The 11,838-nt window shown below is 65.7% G+C and overlaps 1 protein-coding gene across 2 annotated transcripts; it reads right to left on the bottom strand.

Annotated features, from left to right (window-relative positions):
• Positions 1-747: 747 nt before the first annotated feature.
• Positions 748-11,160, bottom strand: GABRD (gamma-aminobutyric acid type A receptor subunit delta; the record flags this gene model as incomplete). 2 transcript variants are annotated; one of them, XM_082647746.1, is made up of 9 exons in its annotated part: positions 748-1,032; positions 1,258-1,469; positions 1,681-1,836; positions 2,457-2,594; positions 2,980-3,062; positions 4,224-4,444; positions 4,542-4,609; positions 4,909-5,021; positions 11,093-11,160. In XM_082647746.1, the coding sequence occupies 9 exons, from the start codon at positions 11,158-11,160 to the stop codon at positions 748-750; spliced, it is 1,344 nt and encodes a 447-aa protein (XP_082503872.1). The 2 variants fall into 2 exon arrangements, with proteins under 2 accessions (XP_082503872.1, XP_082503873.1); XM_082647747.1 differs by lacking the exon at positions 1,681-1,836.
• Between the last annotated feature and the right edge of the window lie 678 nt (positions 11,161-11,838).

Genomic DNA, 11,838 nt, shown 5'->3' on the forward strand with positions numbered 1-11,838 from the left:
TCTGGTGCAGGGGTGGCCCGGGCCCCTTGCTGAGAGCTGCGACCCTGTCACCTTGTGCCGTCACCCTGTGCTACCACCCTGTGGTGGCAGCAGATGTGGGAGGGGCTGGGTGTTCATGGGGACTTGGTGGTCTCTGTTCTCCCATCACCACGTACAGAAGGCACTGAGGTGGCACCCCCGGCCATGCACCCAAGGGACTGGGGGTGAGTGACTCTTCCAGCGCCCGTGCCTCCCCCCAGCCCCTCTGTCCTCAAGTCTCGGTCCCCAAGTCCCTCTGTCCTGAGCCCGTCGAGCTAGTGGGAGGAGAGCCTTCCAGGTTCCAGCAGAGGAGGCCACAGTGAATTTAAGCAGTGGCCAAAGGCTCCGTTTTATTTCATGCTGGGACCAAAGGCCTTCCCGCTTTCTCACCGAGAAGGTGCGCACCTTCCATGCCCGGCCTCCTCCCCCTCCGTGGTCCAAACCCACAGAGCTAAGTCCCAGAACCAGGATCCTTTTCCGAGTCAGACGCAAAGCTCCCTGGGGCCCGGTGCCTGCCTGGCTCCCAGGTCAGGAGGCTGGGCTGCTGGGCCGTCTTCTGCAGACCAGGGGTCCGGGTGAGGGTGGGGACAGAGCCTGGGGGTGCTGAGCGAGGCTGAGGCCTTCCTCTCCTTTTATGTGGCCCGTGGTCCTCCCTCCTGTGAAACACGCAGAGCCCCCCGGGGGTCCTTCCCCCAGGAGGTCCCAGGCATGGGACCTGCGAAGCCGGCCTCACATGGCGTATGCGGCCCAGTAGATGACGTTGACGGCGGCGAAGGCCGCGGGGAACACGGCACGGGCATAGATGTCAATGGTGTCCGCGTCGATGGGCTTGAAAAGCGCACGGAGGCCCCCCGGGGCCCCCTGTTTCTTCGTCTCCTCTGTCTCCACCTCCACCGACCTGTAGGAACCCATGAGGTTCCCGGGCGCGCGGCACTGCCGGCGGGACGCGGCCAGCTCCTGGGTGACGCCCGCGGCCGAAAGGGAGAAGAGCACGATGGCATTCTTCACGTCCATCTGTGTGGGGAGGGGGAGGGACAGGCTGAGTGGCTGGCGAGCGAGGGGCAGGACCCCCAGCCCAGGCCAGCGGCTCTATTGGTAGAGCAGGTGGCAGAGGGTCCCAGGCTGAGCACAGGAAAAAGTGCCCCCTGCCCCGCCGGCAATGCTGACCCTTCCTGGTGCTGGGCGGGGGCGCTGTCCTTCGTCCTGAACGTGAGAACCCCACCCCACCCCCAGCCTCACCTCGACCCTCTGCTCCTTGACCTTGACCTTGGCCTTTTGCTTCTTCCGGTAGTCAGCGTTGAAGTGGGCGAAGGCGTACTCCACCAGGGCGGCAAACACAAAGACGTAGCAGATCCAGAAGTACACGTCCAGCGCCTTGATGGCCGACGCCCGCGGCAGGGAGGAGCGGGCACTGACCATCAGCGTGGTCATGGTCAGCACCGTGGTGATGCCTGTGGGGACAGGTGGTGTCACTACTGGAACCCACCCGGGTGCAGGTCAGGCTCCTGTCACCAGGCCCGGCCCGGCTGGCCACTGCCCCAGGACAGTGGGCCCGAGGGACTGCAAGGCAAGGTCTGTGCTCAGGACAAGTGGGGTTAGGGCCCTGCTCCCAGACTCCCTCCTTCCACCAGCTCCCGCGGGGGAGAGGCCAGGGCCCCGTACCTAGAGACACCCTGGCGGGCACTGCGGCCTGGCTAATCCAGAAGGAGACCCAGGACATGGCGACCAGGAGGATGGAGGGCATGTAGGACTGGATGATGTAGACGCCCCGGTTCCTCCGGAGGTGGACGTGCAGGCTGAGCCGGGGGAACTGGCCGGCTGCCGGAGACCCCCGTTAGCACCAGGCCCACCACCCAGGGCAGTGCTCGGGGAGAGGGGCGCTGAGCGGGAACTGGGGCCACTGCCGGCCTCCAAAGAGAGGAAGACCCTTGTGCCCACCTCCCCCCACAACCTGATGGGTCAGGAGAGGGGCCGGCCCTGCGGCAGGGCCACCAGAGGAGGGAGAGGAGAAAGATTCCGGCCTTGCTGCTGGCCCGTGGGCCCCTCCCAGAGCGCAGTGCACCCCTCTCCTGCCCTGCTTGTGCACAGCCCAGCTCGAGGAAAGAGCCAGCCTGGGCTCGCTGGCTCCGATGACCGGGCAGCAGGGGCGGGAGGGGCCGGGAGGGGCCGGGAGCCAACACAGGCTTGGCCCTGGAGCCCCCCGGCACCCCTCGAACCCCGGGAAGCAATGAAGAAGCGAGGAGTAAGGCGGAGGAAACCTGACCCGGGCCCGCGCTAGGGCTCGTCCCGAGCAGCTCGGCCAGGCACAGGCTGCGCTGACCAGCGGTTTTCCAGTTGCAGCCTCCGGGGGCCCTCGGGGCTGGCTAGCAGCTCTGCAGAAAGCACTAGAAAGCCACCGGCGGGGCTCACAGGGAAGAGGCCGCGAGAGGCCGCGTTACCCGATTTGAAGTTCATCAGCTCCGTGGTGAAGCGGTAGCTGGTGATGGTGAACTGGGCCAGCTGCAGCCTGTCCAGCCCGTGGATCTGCCCCTGGTTTTCGGACCAGTAGTAGACGATGTCCTCGGACGAGTAGCCGTCTGCAGGAGAGCCCACGTGGGCCGCAGAGCCTGGCGCCCCCTCCCAGGCCCCTGGCAGCCCTCGCAGGACTGCCCTGCCTGTGCTGGGAGCCCGATACACAGAGGCAGGGAGCAAGGAGGCCTGGGCCCACGCCTGGCACCTCGGAAAGGTGGGCAAGGCCAGATGAGCTGGCCAAAGGGCAGGTCGCCCTTGCCAGGGTGACCCGCAGGGGCCGCCATGCTGGCCCAGTGACACAGGCACGTGTCTTGTCTGGGCTCCAGGGCCGGCTGTCCTGGGCAGGGCGCTGACCCGCAACAGGAGGGCCTTCCGGCCCCCTCTCTTCCTTCTCGTCCTTCTGTTTCTGCCCCGCCCCGCCGCCCCGCCCCCGCGCCGCCCCGCACTCACAGCTCTCCAGGTGCAGCATGCACTCCTGCTCGTCCATGGGGTACTTGGCCAGGTCCATGTCACAGGCCACCGTGGAGGTGATTCTGCCCAGACAACACACCGGTGGGTTCCCAGGATGAGGCCAGCCCCCAGCAGCCGGCGTCTCTCTGGCCCAACATGGCCGAGACACTCCTGCACCGGCCAGTACGGCCTCCTCACGGGGCGGCAGCAGGCTGCCTTTGGTCTTGCCGGCAAGCTGCTGGCATTTGGGTGGAAACTGGAAACTGTGGCCACGTTACAGATATCTGTGAGTCTTCAGGGATCAAGAACCGGATTTCATTCACTTTCCTCGTCCTTCAGAACAGCTGGCTGGCTAAGCCGGCAGCCAAGAAGGCGGGTCCAGCCCGAGCCCCCTGGTCTGCCCCTGGGGACGGCCTCTAGGCGTCCCCACTGACCACGCAGCCTGGGAAAAGGCTGGTGTTGCCGAGTGTGCTGGTTTTCCAAGAGAATTTAGATTCTTATGTAAATCTCCTGATCTTTAAAGTGTTGGCAATTAAGTCCACTTTTAAAAGGCATGTGTCAGAAAACACACATTCAAACCAATACACGTACATGTACGTGTGTTCACAGCAGCACAGCTCACAACAGTCAAATGTGGAACCAGCACAGCTGTCCATCCATGGAGGAGCGGATACACAAAACTGGCGTATCCATGCAATGGGATGTCACTCTGCCATCAAAAGGCAGGAAATTCTGACAAATGTCACAGCATAGATGAATCGCGAAAACCCTACGCTAAGTGACAAAAGGAGACTCAAAGGGTCACGTAGCGTATGATTACTTTCGTGTGAAATGTGCTGAGCAGGCAGATCCACGAAGCTAGAAAGCCGACTGGCGGTTTGCAGAGCTGGAGAGGGGAGGTGGGGAGCGACTGCTAACGGGCACGGGGTCTCCTTTCGGGCGAAATACATTGCAAGTGGGTAGAGGTGATGTTTGCACAACATGGGGAGTGTGCTAAATATCACGGAATTGTTCACTCTTAATGCTTGATTTGACGTTATGTGAACTTCACCTCAATTTAAAAAGACAAGGGCACGCGTTAGCCAAATAGCGGCCTCTGCTGGCTTCCGGCCAGCAACCTCGGCTTCCTGCGCAGCTGCTGGTTGCCGGGGGATATAAATACCGCCACCCCCCACCCCCATCCCCCCAGCTCCCAGCGGTGCGCTCCGTGGGGGGTGGGTGGGCAGGCAGCCGGCTGGGCTCACCGGATGCTGTAGAGAATCACCCCGTCGGGCTGCAGCCGGATGAGCTTGTTCTCCACCGTCACATCGTGGAACCAGGCGGACTTGGCGTTCACGATGAAGGTGTCAGGGAGCCACAGCTTGTCCACGAAGCGGCTGTCCAGGCCCAGAGTCTCGTTGGTGTGGTTGTAGGACAGCCTGCTGTCGCGCCAGCTCTGATGCAGAAACACCGTCATGGTGTACTCCTGCGGGGGTGGGGGGACGCAGAGGCCCGGCCGTCAGCCCCTCCGCTCGCTCCTGGGGCACGCGGCCGGGGGCGGGGCGGAGGCCGGTGGGACCTACCATGTTCGCCTCAGAGATGTGGTCGATGCTGGCCACCTCGATGGCGAGTGCCACGTTCACAGGGGGGCCTGCGAGGAAGGAGCCAGGCCCGAGGCACGTGGGGCTGAGGCCAGGGCCCGGCACCCCCGGCCGCTCAGCCAGGCCAGCGAATGCCCCAGAAGGCGGGACAGGGAACAGCCAGGGGCTTTGCAGGGAAGGCCAGCCTGCGGCCTGAGCAGATCCACCTTCCTAGCCGTTTCCCTGGGGGCTGGTGCAGGAGCTCGGGCACGCCCCTCAGGGGAGCGGGCCTCTGCGCCAGCCCAGAGCCAAGCAGGGCTCACACCCGCACTAGACCCAGGGTCTGCCCGAGCCCGACGGCCACTCTCACCTCCGATGCCAGGCCGGAAGTTGCGGGCGTAGCCCTCTATCAAGCCGTCCAGGTTGGGGAGCCAGGATATTTCCAGGTTGGAGCCGACATAGTCGCCAATGTCATTCATTGCCCTGGAAACGCAAGGCCCTCTGGTCACAGGCAGGGTGCCAGGGACAGAGCCTGTCCTGGGCACCTAGGCCAGGTGTGGACAGGGGGGAGGCCCTGCGGGCTGGACCTGACCAGTCCCAGGAACTCACGCCGGACACAGGGAGCCCCCGGGAGGTGCAGAGCCCAGGACTCCTGGGCGTCTTCCACTGGCCTCTATGCTCAGCTTACATCCCACTCACTCGGCCCTGAGGGAGGCCACCCAGGTGAGGCAGAGGCCCCCGGCTCCCTCCATAACCACCCAGCATCCCCACCCCTGGGGTCCCCCAACAAGAGCACATGGCCTCCCTTTCAGCTTCTGAGGGCAATGTGTCCTGTAGGAGGTGACTTGGGAGAAAAGACTTGTGACCAGGAGGCTGAAGGCTGGGGAGAGGGAGACAGAGGGTGAGGTCCCAAACCCGGGACCCAGGTCCAGGCCGAGGGCCCGTGGGGAGGCTGCAGGCCGGCCTCCTGCTCTCTGTCCCTTCCCAGGCAGTCTCCAGATCTCCCCAAATTGCCACGTGCCTCCGGGGCTTAGCCTGACCCCGGAGCAGCTGGGGGCCACGCGCCCTGGTTTCAGATTAACCTCACTGACAGCCTGTGCTGGTCGTGTTTGTCCCTGGTGGGGCCGCACGGGGACCCAACGACACAGGCGTCTCGTGGCCCGCACACGCCGACTGCTGGAAGCCCCCCAGTGGCTCTGCCCATCCCCCTTCTTCTGCTCGCCCTCTGGGAAACAGCGCCCCCAAATTCATGTCCACCCAGAACCCCAGAATGGAACCTTATTGGGAGACAGGGGCTTTGCAGATGTAATTAGTTAAGATGAAATGCTACACTAGGGTGGGCCCTAAATCCATGACTGGTGTCCTTAGAAGAAAAGGAAATGGACACACGGGGAGAAGCCACGTGACCACAGAGGCAGGGATTGGAGTGATGCGGCCACAAGCCAAGGGACACCAGGGACTCCGGCAGCACCAGAGGCTGCAGAGAGGCATGGACCCTGCCGACACCTTGGCTTCAGACTTCGGGCCTCCAGAATTACGAGAGAATAAATCCCCCCTGTTTCAAGCCCCCCAGCTTGTGGTCGCTTGTTACAGCAGCCCCGGGAACCTCACACACCCTTGCTCCTCCAGGCCACAGCAGGTGGGGACGGGCGGGCAGGATTTCTCCTAAACCTGACAGCAGGGAACGAGGAGGGACATTCAGGAAGAAGCCTCTTGTTTTCCTCTGAATCACTGCTGTCCCCAGTGGGCAGAGAAGGCCTCCAGGGCACCTGGGGCCTGAGCCCCTCCAGAGCCCGCAGGGGAGCCGATGTGGGTGCAGAGCAGCTGGGAGCTCTGAGGCCATTCCTTCCTCTCCCCAGAGTCCGGCGTGGCTGCGTGCCCAGGCGCCCCACTCTGGGCCGTTTTGGCCACCGTGACGAGACCGCTGACCCCTCTGGGCTCCCGCGGTGCTGCCGCTGGCCACCCCACCCCTCCCCTCCGGACGTGGGACCGGCTACCGCTGAGCCTGTCGGCGCAGCCTGTGCCCCGCCCCCCACCACCCCCCACTTGGGCCACCGCAGACCGCGTCCCCCGCCGCCATGGCCCCAGCCTCCTGCCTGCCTCCAGCTGCTACTGCCCCCGACTCCTGCACTCCAGCCTCGCCCTCTTAGACGCCCGCTTGACCCTCCAGACCCTCTGCCATCTGTCCCACCTCTTGCTCCAGCGCTCACTCTGCCCCCCATGTCTCCGCGCTGATCCCCCCCCTCCCCTGAACCCCCCTCCCCGCCCTGGCCCTGCCCCGGGCCCCCTCCCCCCCCCGCCCTGCCCCGGGCCCCCTCCCCCCCCCCCCCCGGCCCTGCCCCGGGCCCCCTCCCTCCCCTGGCCCTGCCCCGGGCCCCTCCCCCCCCCCCCGGCCCTGCCCCGGGCCCCCTCCCTCCCCTGGCCCTGCCCCGGGCCCCTCCCCCCCCCCGGCCCTGCCCCGGGCCCCCTCCCTCCCCCGGCCCTGCCCCGGGGCCCCTCCCCCCCCCCGGCCCTGCCCCGGGGCCCCTCCCTCCCCTGGCCCTGCCCCGGGCCCCCTCCCCCCCTGGCCCTGCCCCGGGGCCCCTCCCCACCCTGGCCCTGCCCCGGCCCCTGAAGGAAGCTGCCCTGATCACGCATTTATTCGGCCACGCCTCCATCTGGCTAGTGCGACCCTTGGTGCTGCCCTGTTCCAGAGATGTGACCGAGCCGGGCCAGGACAGCCGCGGCCAGAGGTCAGCGTCTGCAAGGGGTGGCAAAGCGAGGGGCTTTGAGCATGAAGACGGTCACAGGAAGGGGAGGTCAGGAGCCCTCTGGCTGGGGAGAAAGGGACAGCCTCCCCGAGAAAGTGACATCACAGCCCAAAGAGAGACAAAGTGAGTCTGGGCCGAGGCAAGAGGCAGGAGGCAGCCGAGGGCTCCACGTGGTGGGGTCTGGGAGGGGCCCACAGGGCGGTGGCAGGCATGGGGCAGAGAGTGTGGAGGGGGGACCGTGGGGCTCCTCCGGGGTCAAGGGGAAACCGGCACTCCGAACAAGGAGCTGCTCGATTAATTAGATTAAACCTGGATGCCTGTGAGGGAGCGGCATGGGAAGTGTCCTGAGGGAATAGGGGGGATAAACTGGGGGCCATCGTGGAGGTTGGGGGGATGATGGGCTGGACGGGCCATGGAGACAGAAAGGGGCCTGGTCCAGACCGAGGGAGGGTCAGTGGAGGGAGGGGCCGGGAGCAAGTTCTGCCGCTGAGTTGGTGGAGCTCGGTATCCAGCTGGACTGGCCCCGGGACGCCGTCCTCTCAGGGGCTTCAAGAAGGCCTCGGGCTGCCGGGGCTTGGGAAACGCCGGCAAGGGCACCTGGGCCCCTCGTCTGTTCCACATACTGGCCCATGAGGAAGGCTGAACGTGACCCAGGAGGTCCTCAGCTGGTGAGGCCTGCGAAACCCGCTCTCCCCGCAGGCCCACGGGGTCCCTCCAGGTGAAGGCTGGGTAGAGCGTGTAGACAGGGCAGGTGCTTTGGTAACAAAGTCAAAGAAGGAATTAAATGCAGCCCTGGCCCCACGTAAAGCACAATTAGAAACGCAAACGGGGTTCACCCTGAAGGCCAGACACAAAGGGACTGGAATGAGGCTTTACTTTCGGACTGGCCCAGCCGCTGGCCTGCTTGGAGCCAGGCCATCAGGAGACACCACCCTTCCCAGCCTTGGGCTGGTGGCACAGGTGAGCACACCTGTCCTGGGCCAGGGCCTCACACACGCTCAGGGGCACAGAGGCAAGGGCAAGGGCAGCGCCCACCATGAAGCTCGCCTGAAAGTGTCAGGACACTGGTGGGTTCTCAGCTCTGCCGTCTCCAGGGGTGAGAAGGGAACAGCCTCCTGCAGTGCCACATCTCACCTGGGACAAGGTGGCCGCTTCTGCAGCTGCGAAGGGATGCGGGGGCTGGAGGCGGGGCTATATGGTACTCTGGGTCCTGGAGGGCCCTACCCTCCTCCACTGGTTCAGGTAGAGTCAGTGGGGCAGGCGGGGTACCTGGTCCATGTGGGGCTCTGCATGGGGTCAGAATGTTGGGACTCTGACCCGCGTTCCGGGAGGGAGCGTCTAACTCCTCTGATGGCCCTGGAAGCCGGCGGTGGCCTAGGGTTGGGGTTTCATTAGAGGAACAGAAGCTCAGAGACACACCAGGCTCAAGCTCGTGGGACAAAGCAGGTGCCGTGAAATCACAGGCAGCTTCCGCCCTCCCGGGGCTGCTCCTGGGTGCCGTCAGGCCCCCCTGAGAGAAGCCCCACCCCTGTCACTTGCCTGTGCCCCTGGGGATGGGAAGGGAAGGTGGGTGTAGCTGAACGAGGCAGCAGGCACCAGCCCCAGGATCCTCCCACCCCCCACCCCGGACCCTGCGCGCACGAAGCCCACGGATCCCTGACAGCTCTGCTTTTAGAGCAGCCGCTGCAGCGCCGGCACCTCAGTTACCAAGGCGAACACCACGACGATCGTGCTCACGGGAGGTGAGGGCGAGGCAGGAGCCGCGGGCACAGCTTCTCCAGGGAGACGGGGGTGCCGGCAGCCCCGGAAGGCCACCCACTCGGGGAGGCAGCCGGCGAGCTCGGGCGGCCGCTGCGTGAGCGGCTCAGGGAAGCGTGGCCGTGACCCGACCCACAAACGCTGCACGGCCCACTCCCTTCTTATCCCACCAGCAGCCCCAGGACCTGGGCTGAGGGGCGGCAACAAAGAGGCCCTTCCATTCGCCCCGATGTCCCCTCACACCGCCCCGGGGTGGGCACGAGGGAAGGGAAGCCACTGTCGCCCTGGTATCTGAGCGGAGGGACGCAGAGCAGATGGGAAAAGAGGCCCCGAAGGCCCCCAAAGCCCAGAGGCGCTCGTCCCAACCGGGGCCTCGGCCTTCCTACACAGGCAGACAGGCTCGCCCCTTGCCCAACAACCCAGGAGCCAGATGGGGTAGGAGGTCAAAACACTGCAGATTTTAGAAAGGCAATATAACGCACTCATGGACTTGGGGAGGGGTGTGTCTGGAGAATTTTCCAGCAGGAAATGTATAAATATGCCTCATGAGTAGCGTGGATACAGACAAAACAAGCAAGGCAGGCTTTGCCGCCAACTGAGTGTTGGTGTCAAACTTGGACAAACACTTGGGGCTCAGAGCAACTTGGATTTCAGAACTGCGGTGCGCAGCTGTGGGCCTGAGCCGGCGGCTGACCCCCGGCCCCCAGCACATCCCTCCACAGCCACACCTCAGCGCTTCGCCCTTTCTGGGACCGTGAAGCAGGAAGAGGAGAGAGGAGAACAGCCCATTGGGCTTGATACAGAACAAGGCCCCGGGACAGGGGCCACACGGGCACTGCCCGTGACTGTGACATGACAGCCAGGTCTACAACCAAAGCCAGACTCTGCCCTCCACCCACCAACAAGTAAGCTCTGACCACACACACACAGAGCCGTGTTACGTATTGTCCAAGTGACTACAGCCACAACACAGGCCAGTGTTCAACGATTTCTGGCTTTTAAAGTCTTCGACCTCAGTTGGTTGACCACAAAGTCTGGAATGCTGGGGGGAAGGGGCAGGGAGAGATGTTTCTGCTCTGTTTTTTCCTGCAACCCTGGCACCAAGGTGATTTTCAAAAAGGCCCCTCACAACGCCTATGGCTGGTAACCAGACTCAGTGGTCAGGATGCTGGGCAGCCCGGGGCCCACCTCAAGTCCAGTCTGCAGAGACGTGAAAAGCGAGCTGGGACCATGCTGGACCCTGGGAGCCAGAGCGAGGGAGCCTCGGCACAGGCACCTTTCTTCTTAGCCTCTGCCTTTGTGGGGGAAGACAGGGCACCTCATCCCCTCTCCTGACAGTTAAAAAGAAATCCGGAGTCTGTCCCCTGCCAGGGGCACCTGGCTCCCCCACTCGCATACCCTGCAGTCGGATGGCATTAGAAATGGTCCCAGAAGGGAGGTCCACAGCCACACCTGCCATGAGGACGCGCCTTCGTGTCCACCCCAGACTGCTAAAGGCAACGGAAGCTGGTGCCCGAGGGAGGGGAGCAGCCTCCTCTCCCGTGTTCTCCGGACCCCTCCTTTCTTCCTGCCTGAAGCTGGGGCCCTGCTGAGAGCTCAGACCGCGCCTGGAAGGGCACCAGCCAGCCAGGGATCGGCCAAGTGCCGGCTGGGGCGAGGAACCCGAGCTCAGCAGGCGAGCCCGGGCACCGGGGCAAACTGCGAGCGGCTCTGACGCCCTCGACCGGCCCTGCGGCGCGGGTTCAGCACCGGGACGGCGGACAGCACCGGGGCGGCGGGGCTGCCAGAACCTAGAACATCGCCGCTGCCCGCGCCCAAGGGCATCTCCGCGGCGAGTTCGGAGAGGAGGGCCCGCGGGGGAGACGGGGTGGGGGAGTCATGGGGGGATGGGGGACAGACACGGTGGGAGCCTGTGGGTGCGGGAAGACGCGGGCCCCTGAAGAGCATGGGTTCGCACGGGGCTCCATCCCGGCAGCCGGGGCTTGGCCGGCGCGGGACTCCCCACCGAGGGCGGCCCGGCGCAGCGCGGACCCGGCGCTCGCTCACCTGGTGCCGCGGTGCTGCTGCGCGCAGAGCAGCAGAAGCGGGGGCAGCAGCCAGGCCAGCGCGTCCATGGCCTCGGCCGGCTGGGCGCTGGGCCGGGGCCGGCGCCGGGGTCCGGCCGGTCGCGGGAGCTCGAGAAGTTGCTTAGCCGGCGGCCGCGGCGGCGGCGGCACAAGAGGGCGGGAGCGGGAGGGCGCGCGGCGCGGGCGCGAGGGCGGACGGAGCGGCGAGCCCGGAGCCGCCCCGCCCCGCGCCGCGCGGCACGGCCCCCTCCCGCCCTCCCCCTCCAGCTCCGGCCGCCCCGCCTGCAGCTCCCCTCCCGCCTCCGCCACACCCCCGCGCCCCCGGCCGGGGGTCCGGCACTCCCCGTCCCAGCGCCGCTGCCCTTGCCAGCCGTAAAGGGTCCCTCCGCGCGTCTATCCGGGAGGCGACTCAGGCGCAGGACCCGCGTGGACGCGGCCTCTCGCTGCCGGCCAGGCGCCTGCGGACCGACGGGCGCGCCAGAACCTCGTCCCTGGGGCGGAGTCTGCGATGGGCTATTTGTGGGGGTCACGGGTCCTCGGGAACTGGTTCGGGGGGAGGAGGGTGCCAGCGCCCCAGAAGCCTTCAGCTTCTACCGGGCGAGACGCCCCCCCCCCCCAGCACCGGCAGCTCCTTCCAAGACCCTGGCGCTTGCGCCTCGCCCACCCTCCGTCGGGTGGGCGGTGAGAGCAGGCGTGGTCGCTTCGCTGCCCGCAGGTCTGTGGTCA

Source organism: Grampus griseus (genome assembly GCF_964374135.1).
Source record: "Grampus griseus genome assembly, chromosome: 1".
Lineage (NCBI taxonomy): Eukaryota > Metazoa > Chordata > Mammalia > Artiodactyla > Delphinidae > Grampus > Grampus griseus.